Source organism: Pelobates fuscus, chromosome 1, assembly GCF_036172605.1.
Source record: "Pelobates fuscus isolate aPelFus1 chromosome 1, aPelFus1.pri, whole genome shotgun sequence".
In the NCBI taxonomy this organism is placed as follows: Eukaryota; Metazoa; Chordata; class Amphibia; order Anura; family Pelobatidae; genus Pelobates; species Pelobates fuscus.
Genome location: NC_086317.1, coordinates 235,570,476 through 235,594,703, shown reverse-complemented (window position 1 = coordinate 235,594,703; position 24,228 = coordinate 235,570,476). Strand labels below are relative to the sequence as shown.

Here is a 24,228-nt window from a genome sequence, read left to right as displayed (position 1 = left end):
ATATATATATAATTAAAATTATATATATATTTAATCAATATCATTGTACGTGTATTTTGATATTAATATATATATATATAATTATGTATATATTAATATTAAAATACACGTAGACAGTGTATGCATATTTATGTGTATGTGTGTATATATATACTTAGATCATATATATAATAAATATATATATGATCTAAGTATATAAAATTTATTTTTACACTGTTTTAACATTTTTTATTTTTTTTTCAGACAGCAGGGGGAGTACCTGTCATTACAGGCACTCCCCCTGCTGGCAATGCCTTGGACGGCTATGCCGTCCATGTGATCGCGGGGTCCTCGCAAGGACCTCGCGATCACATGGCCCTGGGCGGCTGAAGAGGACGCAGGGGGACTCCCTGGGCTCCCAGGTAAGTCCCCCATACCGCGATCGCCGGCGTGGGATCGCCGGCGACCGGGTAAGTACATAAGATCGCAGGACGTACTATGCCGTCCTGCGGCTTTTAGAGCCACCAAAATAAGGACGGCATAGTACGTCCTGCGGTCTTAAGGGGTTAAAAACGAGTTATAAAAAGTAAAAAAAAACATTTCAAAATGCTCATTACCACTACACCTGGAACAAACTAGAGAAAAAAATGATCCCACGCTAAGGTTCAAAATATGCCTTTTGAATTACCCCATGGTGTATTCTTTAATAAAAAGTATGTTTTTGTGGGGAAGTTTGAATAACCAACCAGCCAAATACTCCAAAAGGGAACATGGACACAGCGTAAAAATTCAAAGTTAGAGAAAAAAAAACTGGGATGACTGTCTCAAATGTACCCCTTCCATGTCCGCATATACATGGCAAAGGTACGTATGGGGGTATTGCTGTACTCAGACCACATAGCTGAGAAACATATGAAGTTTAATACAGTCGTAGCACGCATAAGATTTGCAAAATATACTGTGCAAACTCACTTTGTGTGTCAAAAAGGAAGAAAAAAAACTTCCTTTTAAATAAAATTAGATCCTAAAAAAATTATATTGAATATTTATTTACAGTGTGTGTATATACTGAATGCAGTGTGTGTATGAGTGCAGTGTGTGTGTATGAGTGCAGTGTGTGTGTATGAGTGCAGTGTGTGTATGAGTGCAGTGTGTGTGTATGAGTGCAGTGTGTGTGTATGAGTGCAGTGTGTGTGTATGAGTGCAGTGTGTGTGTATGAGTGCAGTGTGTGTGTATGAGTGCAGTGTGTGTGTATGAGTGCAGTGTGTGTGTATGAGTGCAGTGTGTGTGTGTATGAGTGCAGTGTGTGTGTGTATGAGTGCAGTGTGTGTGTGTGTATGAGTGCAGTGTGTGTGTGTATGAGTGCAGTGTGTGTGTGTATGAGTGCAGTGTGTGTGTGTGTGAGTGCAGTGTGTGTGTGTGTGAGTGCAGTGTGTGTGTGTGTGTATGAGTGCAGTGTGTGTGTGTGTGTATGAGTGCAGTGTGTGTGTGTGTATGAGTGCAGTGTGTGTGTGTGTGTATGAGTGCAGTGTGTGTGTGTGTGTGTATGAGTGCAGTGTGTGTGTGTATGAGTGCAGTGTGTGTGTGTGTGTATGAGTGCAGTGTGTGTGTGTGTGTATGAGTGCAGTGTGTGTGTGTGTGTATGAGTGCAGTGTGTGTGTGTGTGTATGAGTGCAGTGTGTGTGTGTGTGTATGAGTGCAGTGTGTGTGTGTATGAGTGCAGTGTGTGTGTGTGTGTATGAGTGCAGTGTGTGTGTGTGTGTATGAGTGCAGTGTGTGTGTGTGTATGAGTGCAGTGTGTGTGTGTGTATGAGTGCAGTGTGTGTGTGTGTATGAGTGCAGTGTGTGTGTGTGTATGAGTGCAGTGTGTGTGTGTGTATGAGTGCAGTGTGTGTGTGTGTGTATGAGTGCAGTGTGTGTGTGTGTGTGTGTGTATGAGTGCAGTGTGTGTGTGTGTGTGTGTGTGTATGAGTGCAGTGTGTGTGTGTGTGTGCGTATGAGTGCAGTGTGTGTGTGTGTGTGCGTATGAGTGCAGTGTGTGTGTGTGCGTATGAGTGCAGTGTGTGTGTGTGCGTATGAGTGCAGTGTGTGTGTGTGCGTATGAGTGCAGTGTGTGTGTGTGCGTATGAGTGCAGTGTGTGTGTGTGCGTATGAGTGCAGTGTGTGTGTGTGTGTGTGTATGAGTGCAGTGTGTGTGTGTGTGTGTGGTACAAGCTAGTGGAAAAATTACCCCACGCTCAAGGTTCAAAATATGCCTTTTGAAATACCCTGGGATGTATTCTTTAAGAAATGGTATGCCTTTATAAGGTAGCTGGAATATGCAGCCTGCTCAAGTGCTCCAAAGTGGGACACGAACGCATCAAAATCCTCCATGAAAATTCATACTTAAAAACCTGAACTTGTCACGTCTCTTTTACAGCACTGTAACTTCACTAAATAGTGTCTAGGTCATACATTGGGCATATTGTTTTACTCAGAAGATGTAATTTAGCATAATTTGGGAGGTTTTATGACAGTGTAAGAAATACTCCGCAAAAATGCAACATATATGTAAAAATGCTATTTTGTTGTTTTTTTTTTTCCCTCACCACAAACATTGACATAAATGGGTGAAAAAATGGTGACAAGTTAAGGCACTATATACACCATATAAGATATCCTGGGTTGGCTGCTTTATCAAATGAAAGCCTTCTGTGGGGTTATTTGTACAGTCACACTGCTATAATACCCTAAAATGAGACATAGGCCTGTCAAATCCATCTACGAAAATCTACTATAGAAACTGAAATAGCCTTGTCTCTTATATGGCATTGTAGCTTTACTGAAAAGTGCCAAAGGCATACAATGGGGGTATCGTTATACTCAGCAGATGTAGCTGGACACAATATTCTGTGCAGGAATAGCACACACCAGCTTTACGAAATACACATTACAAAAACCTTGTTATATGTGTATATGCCAAAATTAAGAAAAAACTAAAGTTTACTCCAATATTTAGCAGAGATTGGGGATGAAATGGCTACGTAAAAAGTGTCAAGCTAACCTTAAGTAAATAGCCTGTGATGTCTACTTGATGTAAATATATACTTTTGTGTGGCAATTTGTTTTTCTGTGATGGCTACTAAACCTACAAGACAAATATACCAACCTCTAAAATTGTTGCAAATTAAAATTTTATTTTAGTCCTTGTATTTTGTGACCTGTAACTTTCAAAATAAGCTGAAATCCTATACATAGGACTTTTTAAATCAAGACAGATAAATGAATTTATTTTGAATTACTTTTTCTAAGCTGGACATATTATGCACACGCTATTGCCAAAACTGTGAACATTTTTAAAAAAAAATGTTTTAATATATAATTAATGAAAATGTACATGTGACATAATATTAAAGCCCTGTTTGCCCTAAAAAAAACAAAAAAAAAAGTGTGTATATAATATGTGTTGGTGCAATAAATGATGCAAATTGCGTTTGAACACAAACTTGTGTCCCTAAGGGTAAGACAAGCTTCTGAAGCTGTGTCCTTAAGGGGTTACCGTATATACTCGAGTATAAGCCGAGTTTTTCAGCACATTTTTTGTGCTGAAAAACCGGAACTCGGCTTATACTCGAGTCAATAGTCTGTGTTATGGCAATTTGCATTGCCATAATACAGACTGAGGGAGAGGGGGCTGGCAGAGATCTTACTTACCCGTCCTGCAGCTCCTGTCAGCTCCCTTCTCCTCTGCGCCGTCCGTTCAGCACCTCGGTCAGCTCCCAGTGTAAGTCTCGCGAGAGCCGCGGCTCTCGCGAGACTTACAGTGTGAGCTGACAGAAGAGCTGAACGGACGGCGCGGAGGAGGAGAGAGCTGACAGGAGCTGCAGGACGGGTAAGTAAGATCTCTGCCAGCCCCCTCTCCCCCCCCCCCCCCACTGAACTGCCAATGCTGGACCACCAGGGAAGGAGCCCCCCTCCCTGCCATGTATCAAGCAGGGAGGGTGGACGAAAAAATAATAATAATTAAATAAAAAATAAGAAATAATAATGAAAAAATATATATTAAAATAATAAATAAAATAATAAAATTGCCCACCCCCCCACCACTGCAACACACACACACGCACTGCGCGCACACACACACGCACTGCGCGCACACACACACGCACTGCGCGCACACACACACGCACTGCGCACGCACACACACACTGCGCACACACACTGCGCACACACACACACTGCGCACGCACACACACTGCGCACGCACACACACTGCGCACGCACACACACTGCGCACGCACACACACTGCGCACGCACACACACTGCGCACGCACACACACTGCGCACGCACACACACTGCGCACGCACACACACACTGCGCACATATATATATACACACACACTGCACTCATATATATATATATATATATATATATATATATATATATATATACACATACACACACTGCACACACATATATATATATATATATATATATATATATATACACACACACACACTGCACTCATATATATATATATATATATATATACACACACACGCACGCTGCACTCATATACACACACGCACGCTGCACTCATATACACACACACACGCTGCACTCATATACACACACTGCATTCATTATACACACACTGTAAATAAATATTCAATTAGTATTTTTTTTTTAGGATCTAATTTTATTTAGAAATTTACCAGTAGCTGCTGCATTTCCCACCCTAGTCTTATACTCGAGTCAATAAGTTTTCCCAGTTTTTTGGGGTAAAATTAGGGGCCTCGGCTTATATTCGGGTCGGCTTATACTCGAGTATATACGGTAATAATTACTTAAGAGTATAGAAATGCTGTTTTCCTTTCAATTATAGCAGGGTGTTTTTTGTGTGGTCACATTACATTCTGTAAATTGTCTTATTTTTCTTCTAGAAGGAAATATTCAGCCACTTCGAATGGTGTATGCGAGGAAGAGGTATCTGAGAAGTCCACATCCTGGGATTTTGTTGAATCTACACAGAGAACAACTTGCCTCTGTTCAAGGTATGTATTAACAAAACTGTTTGTTACAATTAGGTGCACTGATCACACATATGACCCTTGTACACATACCAGTTCATTAAGACCCACACTGCCTACCTGTGGCTAGAACACAAATTACTATGAAAAGCAAGCACGTCCATCAATTTTTCATGGAGACTGAGAATCACAGCCAGGGGCTAGGGCTGCATAAAATATATATCATGATGCAAAACTGCTTCTTTACGCTTACTTTGTTTTGGTGCTTATATCACTTTAACTTTAACTTTAACCTGCAGAATCCAGTATAATTCATTTTGTAGTGTATATTTGTATTATAATGTGAACGTTTATGTTAAATTATTCAGCAGTTTATAAGATTTGTCCTTAGACAGTTTTTGTACTCTTGATGTTTATGTGCCGGCTGATACAGTTTAAAAAAAGAAAAAAATCTATTTATCTAACTGCATACATTGCTTTTATTTTTATCTGTATCGGTTTGTAAATATTCCCAGATGATTTTTAATGTGAAATATTTTACAATTTGATTTTCTATTTGTTTGCTTAATTGGTAAGAAATGCAGCGGTCAGATGCATGTGAAATGCAATATGGTTTTACTTTGAAAATGCTAAATGTGTTTGTACTTCCTTTCATTTAACAGGTATAAAAATCTTAAGCAGCGGAATTCAGGTCAACCAGGGCAAGTGGTGCCTGCTGGACCTCAGCAGCAGGCAGCCCAAAAGCACAAGACTAATGAGAAGCAGGAAAAGGGTGACAAGCCCCAGAAGCGCCCCTTAACGCCTTTCCATCACCGTGCATCACTTAGTGATGATGTGAATATGGAGACAGACACTGCCAGTCAGAGACTTGGGATTCGATCCCAAGATGGTAGAGGCCGCTTTACAAATATTCGGTCCAATGATGTAGCAAAAAATGCCCAGCTGCATGGCAATGAACTGGCCAACTCTCCTCCACCTCCTCCTCTCAGCCCTCATCCTTGTGAAGTATTGGATGAAGTAGGTGACACTATGAAAAACCCATCAACTCCTCAAAGTCAGCAATTTTATCAAATGCCAACACCAGATCCACTAATTCCAGCAAAGCCAATAGATGAGAGGATGGATGGCTTATCCCAAACATTTGCTTCTTCATTCTCAGAAATGTTGGAGCCAACCATGTATGTTGGCACTGCAGTTCATTTAGAAGAGGATGAAACTGACAATACCTGGAAGTATTACAAAGTCCCAAAGAAGAAAGAAACCGAATTTCTCCCTCCTCAGCTTCCAAATGATCAATTAAAAGATGATACATTTGGGGTGCCTGGGAAAGAGCACATAACTTCTGTCACAGAGTAAGTCTTCACCTTCATGTGTTCTGCTTAGACCGGTTTACTTATTCACTGTGAATTGTGATTAACTGAAAAATAAACTGAGATTAAGCCAAAAACGGCATAATTACAAATATAGGTAAGCTTCAGTTTGTAGGGATTTTTTTTTCCCCTCCAGCTCTGACAGTTTGAAAATTGAGTTTTTAAATTTCATTGTTTATTGAACAAACCTTATTGTAAAATTGTGTTAAAACCAGTGTTGTAGTAAGATCCAACTCCATCATAAACATGGAAGCTACATTAAATTTAAAAGTCATAACATATTTACACATTTTATTTATAGAAAGGATACCAACTTCCTCCTGTTATGTGTCTTGTAATTTACCCTAGCTTAACAGATTTAGGTCTGCACAATTCAGACAACACCATGCACGTTAGAAGATTGTAGTGGCTTCCAGGAACTTACTATGAAACAGAGCTGCGTAGTGCAGCAGTTGGTTGGCAATCAAGTTTCAGTAATGCAAAACAATACAAAATCTTTTGGTAGTAATGGAAATAAACTTAAAGTCGTACAATGTCACAACTGTAATTACTCAAATGTTTATTCCTAGCACTCTAGAGCCATAGTCACCATTTAGGGCCCCACCTGCCAGCGTTAGAAAGGTGGGTTTACTTGCAATCTCAATGTAATCTCTATGTTCCTAAATACTCTAACGCTATTGTGGAATGGCCTACTTATTTAATATATGCAGCTTTATAAATCTATGTATTCTTTAAATGAGTGGCACTTTCCATTTTGATATAGGATCTTAAGACTTGTAACTTGTGATGCATTCTTACGTCATTGATCCATAAAGTTAATGCATCTGCTTTAAAGTGTTTATTCTTGTGGTTCTGAACATAATCTTTGCTAGAGAGCAAGACTTTGGTCATATAATTAAGAAAAGCAACCAATGTTTAACCGCTTAATGGACCTCACTATAGGCATTGTAACCACTCTTTCATTGAAATGGTTAGAATGACTGGAGTTCACTGGCATTGTCCCCTATTTTTCAAAGTATTAACAGTAAAATAAGGGTCCCTAGCTGTCTGCCTCTTCTCCAGTAGAAGGAAGTCAGGCTGCAAAGATGGAGATTACACCCGACAGTGGGTGGCAGAAGTCTAAGCCCGATCATTACCGAGGTGTCAGGCTGCTGGGGACCCTCATGGCATTGCATATGCTTTTGACTTTCTTGATAACAAGGCTTTCAAATAGTTTTCAGGTTGAGTTGACCCAGTCATCCATTTAGCCAAATATGCTAGTGCTAGCCTCTAAAATATTGGAAAGCCTCCCCTCCCCCTTGTTCTTTCATCTCCCTTTTTGTTAAAAACAAATAATAATAAAATTCTCACTGAGATTTTTTTTCTGTTCTAGCCTGTTGTGCACACATTTTCTTTTTTAACTGAAAGACCCACTATGATACTGTTTTCTATTTCGAACCGATCTTCTAATAGTTGTTAGAACGAGTATTCTAAAAGTAAAGTAATACAGCTTGAAGTGATTTTACCCCTAACATTGTAGATAAATGTGTCATTTTCAGGTTTGTCCACCAGCCAGTGTTAATCATTGATATCTTTGGTTGCTTCTGTTTAAGATTTGGGTTGTAGATAAGTGTTTTTTGTTGTTTTTTTAACAGGTTAATGGTGCAATGTAATATGCCTTTGAAGATATCAGAAGAATTATTCCAACAGTATCAAAGCAAAAACCAGTTCATTACAACAAGTGGATCAGATACTGATCAGGAACCTGATCCATACGCGTTTGTAGATGGTGATGTGGAATTTGTTTTCTCTGACAAAAAAGATAGACCAAGCACTGAAAGGGAAAACACAAAGAAAGCAAAGGTGAGTGAACTATAGATTAGCTGCTTTGAGGCAACTTGCAGCACGCTGGTTTAAAAACAACTGATCAATTGTATTCGAGTGGTTAATATATTTAAGTATGACTGTCACTATTTTCATTCTAGCTTTGCGCTATTTCTTTTCCTACATGTTAACTGGTGTGCTTAGACTTTACCATCACTAACTACCTGGCAAGCCTCTTATTAAGTTTTAATGGATATATTAAGTGGTTGATTAGGTTAAGTGCCATGTAGATGAGAAATAAACAACAAATTGCACAACCTGTATCCATTTTCAAGCATTAATTTTTAAGAAATGGCCGTCAGTGGCAGTCGTTTATTTCATACACTCGAATAGCAGGACTAGACCGATTATCGGTTTGGCAGATATCGGCCAATAATGCGGATTTTGTTAAATATCGGTATCTGCCACTATTGATACCGATATTGCCGATAATGTGAGAGGCGGCAGTCGCCGCTGCGTCCATAAAGCGGATCACGCGGCCGCATTGGGTTGCCCCAGCTCTGGGGGCGCAAGAATCGAATAACCGGCAGGAAGGAAGCTCACAGCGCTCCCCCTACCAGTCACTCAGTGTAGCGTGATGGAGTGAAGCAGAGCGGACCGTGGTACAGGAGCTTACGTTTCCTGTACCTGTATTCACTGAGAGAGCACTTCCTGTCAGTCTGGCCGGGTACAGGAAACTGAAGCTGGTGTACCGCGTTCCGCTCGGCCACACTACAAGAGAAGCAATGAGGCACACCAGGGAGGGGAGAGGAGCACCTAGGGACAGGGAGGGGAAGGGAACAGTAAATATTCTAAAAGCCAAGCAGTAAAGACGTGGGCAACAACGACTTGCTGCATTCGGGGTAAAATCAGCGGCAACATAGCCCACAGACTCACCGGGTTGCGCTACCCATGTTGGGAGTGCGCCACGGAACCGAAGGACACCCCTCTGAAACCAGTCGGGGCCAGGAGGACAAAACGCAGAGTGCGCCCTACTAAAGTTGGAGCCGGGGAGAGACTGCCGCTCACCCCGACACCAGACGTACCAAGTGACTCCACTGGTCTCCTACCCCTTCCCCCTCAACCCCCCTTCTGGACCGGTGGGGGTTATCCCGGTCCCCACTGGGAGAACGGACTGAGGCACCAGCCATTACCCCAACTAACTGAACACAGCAGACTCCTCAAGGTACTCCGACCTCACAAAATGACGGAGGCCCTACCACAAACTCACGCACAGGCACGAGGGCCAATCCCAGACACTCTTGAATCCAGACTGGATGCATTGTTCCAGGCATTTTGGGACAAACTACAGACCTGTGCCACTGCCGACCAACCCAACCAGAGTACGGAACAGGAGGCAGGAGATACCCCTCCGGGCAATATACTTACCATAACGCCTTATTAATATACTTACGGCTGCCCGCCCGGGCTGATATCCAACAGAGGCATGGCCTCGAGACATCGACCACACAAAGGGAAGAACGCACACCGCAGGCGGCGGATGTCACCGCAATCTTCCAACTGCCCCTTGGGGGGGCCAGGACTGGGCCGCACGTAGGTACAGAGTCCGTGGACAGAGGGTGTCTATCACCACAGCCTGGGGCTGGAGGGCAATCTTCTGCACCTGTTGCCCATCGGTTGAACCCGACAATCACCGCAAACAGCCAACTACCCACCAAGCTGCTCACACTTCCGGGCTGAAAACACCTCGAGGCACTGCCTCCTTGCAACAGCCACGCAAGCAGAATATCACCCGCTATGACCGGAGTCACCCACGACCCTCCACAAACCTAAGGCAAGGGACGTACTTGATCCACATGAACACCAGGGACAATGGACAAGCGATACTTGCCCTTCTGCAGACCCGGAGCTGGAAGACAACATGAAACGGCACACTGCGATAAATAACCGTTGGGACTCCCCTACACTTGTATCACTTCTGCCGCTACTGGGGATCGGATGACTGGGCACCCACAACCACACTCAGAGCTCCTGGTAACTCACCAAAGACGCCGAGCGAAGGGACATGCCTGATAAGAGACTCCCCATTTATTGTTGAAGTACTAGCTAAGCTTTGTTTATTTAGTTGCTTGTAATTTTGACCTAATCGGCTGCGCAGTTTACTATTCCTAGGCCCAGAACCCAGTGGTATAATGTTCTCAATGCATGCCAGACTCAATGTTTAACTAGCCTGTCTACTCAGACATATCTGCCTAGCAATTTTCAGTCCGATGTCACTAGCCTGTATAGTCACACGAAAAGTCATAAGATTGTAATAAACGTCTTGAACACAAGACTATAGCACGTCTTGGATAGCGGTCTATGTACATTATATATACACTTCTGCTAACTAATCTAACCACACTAGCCTGTTTAATTATCTTGCATAGTGTACCCACACTACCTATACTGTTACTAGAGCAGCTTGAGTATTACCTTGACAATTGTACCTTACAGTTATGGATGTGTTAACAATCTACTTACTAAAAAAAGCAGATGCTTCACGTACATGATATCAACTGTATTGTTATACCCCCATTTGGAATGTATCTTAACTGTCTCCCCTTCTTTCTTCTGTTCCCATGCAACTCTATGCCTCAATAAAAAGAAAGATTGACCAAAAAAATTAATAAATCTGACTGGCATGTATATTTTGTGCATTTACCACTTAATTGAAAAAAAATAAATAAATTGAAATAAATAAACCTGTTCAGTTAAAAGTAGATTTGTGTAGAAATCTATTTTTTTTTTTTTTTTTTTTATAAATGGTAAAGGTACAGAATATCGTTATCGACTATCTGCCTGTAAGTTCACAGATTTTCACAGATTAGCGGTATCTGTATCTGCACTAAAAAAAATCGGTATCTGTTGATCCCTATCTAATAGTGTACTTAATTATGGTTACTCTCTAGGGAGAAGATGGAATTTCAAATGTTGCAGTCCTAACTCAAGAAGGCGAAGATCCCATGTCACTCTTCACACCATCAGTTAAACAGGGTGAGGTTTTAAATATGGTAAAATAGTACAACCAGGAGCAGACAATGTTGCAATGTTTTGAACTACATCTCCCATAATGCTGGCAAAGCAGTGGCAAAGTCTGCCTACACCATCATATGTCTTGACTGTTAATATTGATTCCCTTTGTGTGAGTTTAAGTTTTGCCATACCTTTCATATTCTAATTCACATGTCATTCGCTAGTAAATTTGAGATTAGAGTGCTATTTAAATGTGTGTGTGTGTGTGTGTGTGTGTGTGTGTATAAAAGACCATGTATTTAATCAGTTAACAATTTTGCCTTTTGAAAAGTTTGATCTAGTAGATAAGAGATTGTCCTTTCATTTTACCATCTCAATAAGTGTTGGCATTTATAGCACATCCTTTGAAAATGTGACCATGTTTCCCATTTCATGCCTGTGTCTAGTAGATAAAGGTTTCAGAGAAATTGAAGTTCTAACCTGGTGTAAAACATCTTTGCCTAATGGACTGGTAATTTCTGAAATCGTAACAGTGCTTACTGTTACTCACAGCTCACGCTTAGCCTGTCACTGGCGCCCATTTCTTCCCTTCCTTCTCTCCTCTGGCAGCCAAACAGTAGAGCCCGTAAACCTTGCGGTCACGCATCTGGGGAATAACTTAACTGTTCAATAACCTTTTTAACATATTAAATTAAAGGGGCACTATAGCCACCAAAAAAACTACAGCTTATTGTATTTGTTCTGGTGAGTATAATCAGTCAATTTCTCTGCCCCTGATCTGCCTCCAAGACAAGTACAGCCAATCCAATAATTTCCTATGGCAAAGCATTGTGAGTCCCTCAGGTCATTACTTCTGATGTCAGCCAAGTAGGCAGATCAGAGGCAGAGCCAGCACCCGCAGACTGCAATAAAAGTAACATTTTACGATAGGGCAGTAGGTCCAGATGGACACTAGGGTCAGGAATAGATCTTTGTGTTCCTTTATGGAGTGTCAGAGTGCCCATCTTTAGCAGGTGTATGTACTTCACTGGGTCCCACACTGTGTGTCATTGTATTAATTTTGATGTATGCTGCATCTATTCTTTTGACCTATGCTTGTTTGTGACTGTTTTTCTTTATTATACATTGAGCCTGGCCACGTTCAAGGACTCGTTATAGGTGGTTTCCTTGTACTGTTATATACTTTGCGTGTTGGGACTCTGTGCCTTCCTAACAAGATGGGAGCCAGCCGCCAAAATAACTTAATTGAGATGAAAATATTGGAAGGGAATAAAATACAATTAAGATTTTTTTTTTTTTTTTTTTTTCAAAATTTAGAGCTACCTTTGATAGCGCATTCTGGCAGGTTATTATGTAAGTAATAATGCTCAATTCAACAATCTAATGTTACGGTTTATTTATTACAGATGCACAGAGATCAGCCACTCAACCCCGTACTGCGTCAACCAGCCTCTTTCATGAAACAGATTTAGTGGTTTCATATACAGATCTGGATAACCTCTTCAATTCTGATGAAGATGAACTTACAGTATGTGGTTTTTTGTTTTTTGTCTGATTTTTTTTTTTTTTTTTTTAAATGTTGTGATCCCTCTTCTGCAACTTTAACACTTCACATACTTGCAATATAATACAAGTGCAAATATGTCAACAGTAGTAATGATGACAAAACACAGAAATTAACCGCGAACATAGCTCTCTGCAACCCCTACTGTGCCTATAATGTTGTTGTGTGCAGTGTTTATGGGATAAATGAAACAATGCGGCAGAACACAAAGCATTTATTAGTTTTATGCATTTTTTTTTTTATAAGTTGTACAGTGTTTAAAAGAGGGATGGGATATCTCCAGCTTGATGCACACGTTTAAGTATTTAAACTACGTAGTAAAGGCAAATTCAAGTTTATTTTACCGTGAGATTCTTTCATGCTTGGCTTATAAGGGCATGTGTGCGAAAACAAATGGCGGCACTTGCTGTTTGGGATACATGGCATGATGCTGAATTGGTGCGATCGTTTAATTTAATTTTTTTTTTTATATTTCTATTTTATTTGCAGCCTGGATCTAAAAGAATACTCCACAGTGATGACAAATCCAACAACAAAGAGTCCAAATCTGGAAACCTAGACCCTTTATCTTGCATAAGTAATTCATGTTTATTTCCATATGTTTAATTTCTAGGAGTACTTTGTAAATTGTTCCTCTATCGACTAGTTTTTCCCATTGAAAGTTCTTTAGAATATTATGTGATTTGTTGATCATTTCTGGGATAAATGGAGGTTTAACCCTTTTATTTATTTTTTTCGGTTTTTAAACAACTTGGGCAAAATATGTCACTGATGGTATACATATTTTTATGTTTAGTAGGTATGCAAACTTAAGTTATGCTAATATTTATAATTACATTATTTGTTTTGCATCCATTGTACAGCGCTACAAAATCTGATGTGCTTTATAAATAATAAAATAAGCAAACTAGGCACATGGTTTTTACAATAAACTGTCCCACAACCACAGTGCACATGTGAGTTAGTTCTGCCATGGAATTTTTTTTTAATTTGTATAAGACCCATTTCATATAAAAAAAAAAAAATTGCTTAATATTGCTTCTGCGTGCATCAGTCAATTGTTAGAGTAGGATATTCCTCAGCAAAATTTGAATTACAGCAGTGTAGTAGACTGGATTTTTTTAGTTCGAACTCAATTTTGAACAACCACGAACTCATTAATTTTTATTTATATTGTATAATTTTAAGTAGTTTCGCATTTCAAAGTTATTTATGTCCCTGTTTGTGAGGACTGCAAGAAAGTAATATATCTTGAATGGGTTATTTTTTGCACTTACTGGAAAGTAATGCCTGATTTTAATTTTTTTTTCTTCATAGGCCATTAAAGAATTACTAAATATGTTTTAATAAAAGTACCATGTTGTGAGATGACTATTACTGGCTAGTGTTTTTAACGCCTCATGATCTCCATATAGGTACAGCAGACCTTCATAAAATGTATCCAACACCACCATCCCTGGAGCAACATTTTATGGGGTTCTCACCCATGAACATTAATAATAAAGATTATGGCAACATGGACACTACACCTGGAGGAACAATGCTAGATGGAGGTGGCTTTTGTCTAAGTTCTCAGTTTAGAATTGAAGTCGAAGAAGGGTTCTGCAGCCCAAAACCTTCTGAAATAAAGGTATGAGGTTCATCTGCTCCATGCAGGATATTCTTTAGAAACTTTTATGGTTGCTCACAAAATTTTAGGAAATTTAATATGAAAGCCAAAATTGAGGCTTAAACTGGAAAGATCTGTTTCTAACTTTGCATATAGCAAGTGCTTCGCCATTTTACCCTACAGTTTGCAAATGAGATTTAAATTGCTAATACGTCTGTAGTTTTGTGAATAACTCTGCTAGTATGCTTTGTTGTGAATAGAATTGTATTTTCTTAATCACAAATTCAACAGAACAGGAACATATTTGTGCATATATTATGTAAATACATTTTTTACTTATTCTCATTGTGTAAAAAATTAAATAAAATAAGCAGAATCAGTTATTCCTGAAAATGTTTTGTATAGAGGAGAAACCATTGTTTACAGTCTATATTACTGTGTTTTGCTTCAGGATTTCTCCTATGTATACAAACCAGAAACCTGTCAAGTGTTAGTGGGATGCTCCATGTTTGCTCCTTTAAGAACTCTTCCCAGTCAGTGTTTGCCACCGATCAAGGTACCAGATGAGTGCATTTACCGTCCAAGCTGGACCGTTGGAAAACTGGAGTTGCTTCCTCCTGTACCTACAATCCCCTTTATCAAAGATGGGTAAGTTTACTATTAAACGTCCCAAATAATCACTTTCTGCTGTATTTAAGAGTATGTGTGTTATTTAGCTACAATATGCCAAGTAGTAATTGCAGATATTACAGTTGAAGGATTTTCAATTCTGTATATAGTTTGGAGCTCATCCATCTTCATCATTACTATGCATGTCTCACAGTCCAGGGTTAGGGTTCCTGGCACACTTCTATGGACACGAGGCATAGTCCTCATAGAGCACTTCATTACAGTAAAACCTGTGTTCTGAGTGAGTCAGCCTGCTTGGGAGTCTTACATCTGTACCGTCCAATGATAGAAAGAAGGTATGATGACAGTAAATCAGAATTACATTCAAGGAAATTTGCTTTAAGAATATAATTTAGTGCATATATTGGCTAAATCTATTGATAATAAAACTTAAACACAACTATAGAATGTCTTCAGGGAACAGTGGTATTGACATAGTTGTGGAATCAAGATCACTTTAAATTTTATATGGAGAAACTGTAAAGCAAAATTCTAGATTATATCATTTGCTTTGGCATATTATCAGAGTTTAAAAAGCTAAAACTGAGGATATGAATCTTTTCTGGTCTAGAAAAACGTGTCATGTTAATTGAATGTGTCTTTTAATGCTGTTCTTTTATCTTCACTTATCAAATTAAAGGCAAATCACACAATATAAATTTAAGAGAGCATGTACTCCAATGCATGATTTGTTTTAAGCATTTGCTTTCAAAGGATCTGATATGGGAGATTTAAGCATTCAGTGCATTCACATTCATTCGATTTGTATTCTTATGGCAAAATTAGTTTTAACTCTGTATTATAGGATCCCAAAAATAAACAAAAGACACTGGCAAGTACAGTGTTTATAGTTATGTATATTTTAAAGTACATTAAAATAGATTTAATATTGGGAAGCACAGTTTTCATCTTCTGTAGTTGAGTTTTTACATACATAAAAACTTTGTAGTGTCAATATATGTATTTATTGTCACTAGCTGAAACAGTTTTCCAATTTGTGTAACCTTTCTAGAGATTTGTTTGTGTTACAAATGTGTCACACTTAGTGGCATGTATGCAGAATCTGTGCACACATTTGTCACTGTAAAAAGTCATCCTTCAGAATATTATTTTTCAGCTTCCATGATTTGCAAAGGCTTGCAAAGCATCATGGGAGTTGTAGTTATACAACAGCTGGAGATCATCATTTTGGGCCCCCCTGCTCTAAAGGGTAATGTTTTTGAACTATTACAATTATTTATATTGCGCTATTGTGCAGCGCTGACCAATTGGAAACAAGAAAAACATTTAATTGTAACAAAACATGAATTATGGATGAAGAGAGCCTTTCATAAACAAGCTCGCCATATCAAAGATACATTTTATATTTTAATGCTTAATGTATTACAAAGTTTTTGTTTTATTTATAGTTTATTCTTGTGTAATTAAGTGGCCTGTACGATTCATCCTAGATGAAAATAAAAAAGCACAGCTTGGTCTCATTTAATGATTACTTGCATAATTCAGGAGTGTGAACCTGCTGTAATACACAATGCTCATAATTTTATTGCTAAAGATAAGCTGGCAGGTGCACTTTAAGATAACAATGGCTTGTAATACATTTTGTTTTCTTTAGAAAGTCAGGCTTTCTATCCCTGGACAGAGGTTTAATGAAATGTGGATCATCAACATGAGCATGATCCTTAAAGAAACATTATATGGTCAGGAACACAAACTTGTATTCCTGATCCTGTTGTGTTAAAACCACCATCTAGTCCCCCTGGACCCTTCTTGCCTCCCTAAATATAGTAAAATCTTACTTGTATTAAAGTCTGTAGCTGCTGACTCCACCCTGTCTGCCTCTGACCGGCCCCCGTCTGCTAACATAAGCAGAAGTGGTGGTCTGAGCTAATCACAATGCTTCCCCATAGGTTTGGCCGAGACTGTCAAGGAGGCAGATCAGGGGCAGAGCCAGCACAAGTCAAACACAGCCCTGGCCAATCTGCATCTACTCAATCAATGTATCTGTATGAGGAAAGTGCAGTGTCTGCATGCAGAGGGTGGCGACACTGCTTACTCTGCAGCAGTGCACAATGAAGCTTCCTCTAGCAGATATCTGAGGAAGTTATTCCTAGGCTGTAATGTAAACACTGCATTTTTTTTTTTCTGAAAAAGACGGTGTTTACAGCAAAAATCCTGAAGGGAATGATTCTACTCATCCGAACAAATACAATAAGCTGTGGTTGTTCTGGGGACTATAGTGTCTCTTTAACCGCAATAAAGCTACAACCGAATGACCAAAGCAGTGAAATTCCGACCTTAAAAGAGCACTATTGATTTAAGAACACAAACCTGTAGCTCTAAAGCTTTACTGCCCATACCCCTAGTTATATTTGTCCAGTGTAAAATAAAAAAATGCGGAAGCTCGAATAGAGGCTCTCAGGAAGACACACACTATAGGTGGATTTAAACCTGCAATGTAAACACTGGGGGAAAAAAAAAATGCAACTGTGTAAACACCAGGTGTTAACAAAGGAACGCAAACCAAAGCCTTCGGAGGGCCCTGCCAGCTGCCGGCAATATGTAAAACCCGCAATGATTCCCGCAACAGGAGACCCTCTGGGCCTTTAACAGACCAGAGGGCGGGAAACTCGTAGCAAGTCATCTAACTCTGAGACACAGAGAAACATATTACGCAGCACAATATTAGTTCAGAGGGCTCCCGGCAGATGGAGGGCACACACCAATGCTGTTTTACGTACATATACAACTGCTAAGTTCCATAGGTTACCACATATTTCTTGCTTTCCTTTTTATCTTTTACAAATCACAAAACTCAAGTTGACAAATTGTAACAAGCAATATCAGAGAGTATTAAGGTAGCCAATACATCAGTTTCGGGAGCAATGGTGGGGTATTTTCGACCACCATCAACCGCATGGTTATGCGATAGATAAATTACTAAAATCTGTATACAATGTGTATGTCAATCTTTGTTTGAGTTACGGGATTGTATTCGATCTCTCCATGTTATCTCTGTCAACATAAATAAAGAATTAAAAAAACAAAAAAACAAAAAAAACAAAAAAAAACCACCGTGATTTACATTGCAGAGTTAAGTGGACAAGGCCACTGCACCCAACCAATTGAGATGGTTATCTGGATGAGTTTAGTGTCCTTTTAAGTCTGCTGAAATGTTGACTTGATCTGAAAAAGTTAGTTGGTGTAAACTTCTTGAACTATCAAAGCTACCATACAGAATACTTTTCCAAGTATGTATCAGCAAATGCAGGATGCATCTGTGGTGAAGAGGTGCCACCAAATCATACTTTTTACAACAACTGATTACAATTATTGTATTGTATCAGATTTCTAAGTAACAGACTTTCTAAATAAAACTTGTGTTTTAAGCTTTTGATTATTTTCACTATTAGTCTTGGCTGAATATTGGGCCAGATTGTCTACACAAGTAGCTTTTTGAAGGGCCTTTCTAACATTTATCGCTGAAATTTGGGTTTTTCATAAATGCAATTTTAAATTTCGAAAGCATAAAAGCGTTATCTGTGATGAGACAGATATTAAATTTTACGTCATTCCTTTTTAGGCAGGAATATTAAAGCATAGCTATCTCAAAAATAGAAAAGATAAATTGGATAAAACCGTATATGGGGGAAAAAGTGTACTCACAATTTTCAGAGCCGGTTTAATTTGCCTCTGAATTCTGTAGCAGCTGGTGTCCTTGAAGGGTTCCATCACACTCTTCTGTAATATGAACTCCACTTTATTGGATCCTCAAATGGATGAGAGACAACAGTAGTAGATGGTAACACAATAATCAGTGTAAATGTGTTAAAGAATAACACTCTTGTGCAATAGGGCCAAAAAACTCGGAGACAGAGAGGGATCTTTTTCTTAACCCCTTACTTATTACCCCTTACCAGGAACACATGGGCTTGTCGGCTGTGTGATACAAAAGCAAATACACAAAAATAAGTCCTGCGCTCAGACTCCCACTACTCCTGGGCGGCAGCAATGTCATAGTTTACACTCAGCACTAAATTGCAGTGCATAGAAAACTGAACTAAAGAATTTTTATGCATCGAAAAAAAAGCAAAGTTGCACATGTAGCTCAGCCATAGTTTTCCATATCTGCTATTTAACTGTGAAGTGTAATATGATGTTTTCCTAAACATACATTTACACACGTTACTTGTACTGCATTACATCTTGATATTGAATATAATATAAAGAAATGTGTTCTTATAATGTAAAATGAAATGCTGTACTGTTAATTGGAATGTGAATGCGAATGCATGAAAATCTAATATGTTTTTTCTGTTCAGGAATATTTCCAGTGTTGGTAGTGCAATGGATCAAGACTATGTTCAGACATACACGCCACAGACCCACACGCCTTTTGGAATGTCTAATAGCGCTCCTCCTAGTAATAGTGGCACAGGTATTCTCCCTTCACCTGCCACCCCTCGATTTTCTGCTCCCACTCCACGAACTCCACGAACACCTCGAACACCACGAGGTCCAGCCAGTGTTCAAGGTTCTGTGAAATATGAAAACTCTGATTTGTATTCCCCTGCCTCCACACCGTCAACTTGCAGGCCTCTGAACTCTGTTGAGCCAGCGACTGTTCCATCTATTCCAGAAGCCCACAGCTTGTATGTCAACCTTATTCTCTCAGAATCTGTGATGAATCTTTTCAAGGATTGTAATTTTGACAGCTGCTGCATTTGTGTTTGCAACATGAACATAAAAGGAGCCGATGTTGGAGTCTATATTCCTGACCCAATGCAAGAGGTCCAATATCTATGCACTTGTGGTTTTAGTGCAGTGATGAACCGTAAGTTTGGCAATTATTCAGGCCTATTTTTAGAGGATGAATTGGATATCATTGGTCGACACACAGATTGTGGTAAGGAGGTAGAAAAGAGATTTGAAGCTCTTAGAGCACATGGAGCCGATCATCCCTTAAAGGAACCAGATAAAATGCCTGATGAGTTAATACTACTTCTTCATGATCAGTGCACTAATTTATTCTCTCCGTTTGGAGCTGCGGATCAGGAACCTGTAATCAAAACAAATATAGTGAGTTATTCAGCACGAGTTGAAGAACAAGACTGTTGCAATGATTGCTACTTGGCTTTGGAACATGGTCGACAGTTCATGGACAACATGTCTGGAGGCAAAGTTGATGAAGCCCTTGTGAAAAGTACTTGCTTACATCGCTGGTCTAAAAGAAATGGTAAGTGAAGTAATACCATACTACGGATGGGTTTTATGTTTTCTTGTTTTCTTTTACATTTTCATTAGTTTAACATCACAGAAGAGAAAACATTTCCTTTCTCCTCCTCCCTCCCCCCCCCCCCCCCTAAATTTATAGCTAGTTTTTGTGTTGGACAGGCATCAGCATCAGGCATGCTCTGGTCCATTAGATGTGTAAATAATGTTGTTTTACTTTGCACTCATCATTGATTTCTTGCACACAGTATCCTAACTGAAATATTTTTACCTTAACTGTACAATGGAAAATCGAATATTCTAATTTTTTATTGACATTACTCTGTAACCAGTGGTTCAGAAAGGGTTAAAAAAAACAAAAAAAATCTTGCACTTACCGAAGTTCAGCAGTGCTGCATCAGGCTCTGCCTCTGCTCCCCTCCACCTTCGTCAGCAATGGCAGCTTTCACATTAGGACTTCCCCCATAGGAAAGCATTGTATAATGCTTTGCTATGGGATTTTGGACGATGCTGGATGTCCTCTTGCATCAAGTCACCTAACGACACGGAAGTCACTCTAGTGGCTGTCTGGTAGACAGCCGCTAGAGGTGGAGTCAAACTTCAAAAGTGATTATTGCAGTTTATTTAAAAACTGCAATATTTACCTTTGCAGGGTTAAGGGACCTGGGTCACTGCACCCAGACCACTTCAACGAGCTGAAGTGGTCTGGGTGCTTACATTGTCCCTTTTAAGTGTTCTGTGCAACACAAAACTTTCTGCAATATGGAATATTTAAAATATTTCTGTATGGATTCCTGTATATTTATATATGGACAATTTTCATTTTGAGAAATAATTCTTGATTCTCTTGTTCATCTTTGGTTTTTTTTAACCACTAAAAATAAAATGGCATCTCCGAGGACATATGATGTTACATATATGTACCCGTGTGCAACACAGCTCTCTGGTGACCTGTTTATAAAAAGGACACTAAACACACAAAGCACTTCAGCTTGCTGATTCGTGACAGTTTATAAAAGTGCCGTTTTGGATAGAAATTAACACTTTTATAAATGAGGTAAAAACACCCCCCCAGCTTTCAATCAAGCTTCCAATTTTGTTCCTTCTGTTGGCTCCAGATAGCTACCTGAAGTGGCAGGTGTGCTGTGCGAGCATCTGCCTCCCCCCTTTCTCAATAAGCTATATTACAGCTCATTGTAAAGCCTCTGATTTGAGAAAAAGAGAAGCGCTTGCAGAGACTGCAGACCGGATCTGCAGATTTTGCCAGCTCTCATTTGGCCAAAAGGAGACACACTGTGCATTAAGAAGTGGACATCACTAGTTATGTAATCTGTGTCTACTTAATCTTACTGTATTTAAATAACTTACCTTTGCTCTCAATAATGTCACAGCTATGAACATTTAGACTATGAAGAGATGATCAGGACAACAGATATCACAGGGTTGAACCTCTAATGGCTGCCAGAGTGACAGCTGTCAGAGCAGTCATTATCCCTCTAAAAACAGCAATGTTTTACATTATAAAAGAATAGTCTCATCATAAAAAGAACATCTGGTCATTTTAAAGGGACACTATAGTCACCTGAACAACTTTAGCTTAATGAAGCAGTTTTGGTGTATATAACATGCCCCTGCTGCCTCACTGCTCAATCCTCTTCCATTTAGGAGTTAAATCCCTTTGTTTATGAACCCTAGTCACACCTCCCTGCATGTGACTTGCACAGCCTTCCATAAACACTTCCTGTAAAGAGAGCCCTATTTAGGCTTTCTTTATTGCAAGTTCTGTTTAATTAAGATTTTCGTATCCCCTGCTATGTTAATAGCTTGCTAGACCCTGCAAGAGCCTCCTGTAAGTTCAATTTAGAGATTGAGATACAATTATTTAAGATAAATTACATCTGTTTGAAAGTGAAACCAGTTTTTTTTTTTTTTTTTTTTTTTATGCAGACTCTGTCAATCATAGCCAAGGGAGGTGTGGCTAGGGCTGCATAAACAGAAACAAAGTGATTTAACTCCTAAATGACAGTGAATTGAGCAGTGAAATTGCAGGGGAATGATCTATACACTAAAACTGCTTTATTTAGCTAAATTAATTTAGGTGACTATAGTGTTCCTTTAAGTGTCTGAAAGAAAATCTGAGTTATTTATTAAGCAGTTAGTTTAAAAACTTGCATATATATATTGGAGGGACATTAGAATATAATATTATATATAGTATACTTGACTTTACCCACATTCAATCACTGAGGTCTGAGGTAAGATCCTCAGGATCTGCTTGCCCCCCCCTGCCGATAGCAAGCGGTACTTGGTTTTGACAGCTGCTCAGCACAGTGTGATCGGCAGGGACTGCATGTACCATCGTGCTGCAATTACACAGATGGCTTGCACAGAATGTGCTGTACTGTGTGAGCTGGGAAATCCTTTTGCTGACCTTGCTGGAGCAGTAGGTATCCCTCTGAGGTCTAGTGTAGGATTAGGGTTAATGCCATTTCAGGGTTAGGGATAATGTAGGGGTTAAAGTTAGGGGATGTGTACCGTTGGTGTAAATAGCATTGACTACCAAAAAATAATTTGGATCCTGCACATGAGGCATTTAACAGCCAAGACTGCAAAGTGAATCTATTTTAAGGTTTTTTTCTTTTCATTAAAAGCACTTTCGGTGCAGTGCCTCTGCAGTTTTAACCATGCAATGTTAAACATTGCTGTTTTTGTAGCGTTAAAGACTGGTCTAGTGCCTGTCACACTGACAGCCATTAGAGGTGTTACCCTGTGATAACTTAGATGCTGTTGTAATAAAATGACTGGCACAGCTCAGCAATTTGGAGTTCTCCATTAAGTGTGCTATTGTTGATGATGGTTCACCTACATCTCCACTGATTACATTGCTTTCAGTATTTTCTCTGGAGTAAAACTATTTTTGTATGTTGTGGGTATATTCTATTTCCAGGCTTAAAACTTACACTCTACACTAGCCTTTGACGAGTTAAAATTTAGCCCTAGAGAGTTTGACATGGACAGGACATGTACAAAAAATGGTTCTTAAGCAATTTGTCAGATTAGGATTCCTGGTAAATGGACTAAATCGGAATCATCAAAATTAAAAAAACATTTTTTAGATGTCTGATTCAGTTAGTATAAGATTAATTTATGAGGTAATCGAACTTTCAGAAATGATTTGCATGACTGCATGTGCTGTAGTTGCTGTGGAAACTCCCTAGCCGATCCTTCGAACAGCGTCTAGGGCAGGCTTCCCTAAACTCTGACCCTCCAGATGTTGCTGAACTACAATTTATATGAATGAAATAGACTGAGAATCATGGGAATTGTAGTTCAGTAACATCTGGAGGGCCGGAGTTTGGCTGGAGAAACTGAGTGATGTGACATCATTGAGGAGCTTTGCCCTGCTTGGGGATACGTACATAAGAATGGGAAATCAGACAAGACTGGTGGCGAGCCAAAGGAAGTTCGGAGGTGAATTTTGCACGAAGCGGCGCTGGAACAGGAAAGGTAACTAGATATTTTACATTGAATACACCATGTATCTTTGACATATGGTGAATTCATTGTATATGGGAGCAATTTCAAATGTGTAACGACATTTCCAGTAAGAATAGCAGGGCTTAAAATGGCATTATTAGCTAGGCTTTAAAGTGATCCTGTTGTGAAAAACACAGGTTGTTCACAACAGGTTCACTGTTCTGCTCACAAAGCCGCTGTTGTATCAATTGCTGTGGTCCATTTATTTATCCTGAGGCAAGACTGACTACATAGTTAAAACATTTTTTTCCTGAATTGTTTGTGAAAAGTTGGAATAAGTGGTTTTGTGTAATTGTCATTTGTGTATTTTTTTTTATGTATTTATTTTTTACTTTTGTAATTGCTTCATTAGGCAGTGTGCTGGCTTATGGCACAAATATGTGATCATTTAAAAATTCGCTGTCTGCTAAATAATAGCTAAATAAATTCATTTTGGT

General features: G+C 39.3%; 1 protein-coding gene across 1 annotated transcript in view; it reads left to right on the top strand.

Moving 5' to 3' along the window:
• The window catches only part of MED13 (mediator complex subunit 13), a 106,289-nt gene that overhangs the window by 60,831 nt on the left and 21,230 nt on the right, over positions 1-24,228 (top strand). The window contains exons 8-16 of the mRNA XM_063455261.1: positions 4,906-5,016; positions 5,655-6,344; positions 7,997-8,204; positions 11,117-11,201; positions 12,587-12,708; positions 13,234-13,321; positions 14,160-14,374; positions 14,805-15,001; positions 19,345-20,258. Of these exons, the coding sequence (XP_063311331.1) occupies positions 4,906-5,016; positions 5,655-6,344; positions 7,997-8,204; positions 11,117-11,201; positions 12,587-12,708; positions 13,234-13,321; positions 14,160-14,374; positions 14,805-15,001; positions 19,345-20,258 (2,630 nt within the window). The remainder of the gene's footprint in view (positions 1-4,905; positions 5,017-5,654; positions 6,345-7,996; positions 8,205-11,116; positions 11,202-12,586; positions 12,709-13,233; positions 13,322-14,159; positions 14,375-14,804; positions 15,002-19,344; positions 20,259-24,228) is intronic.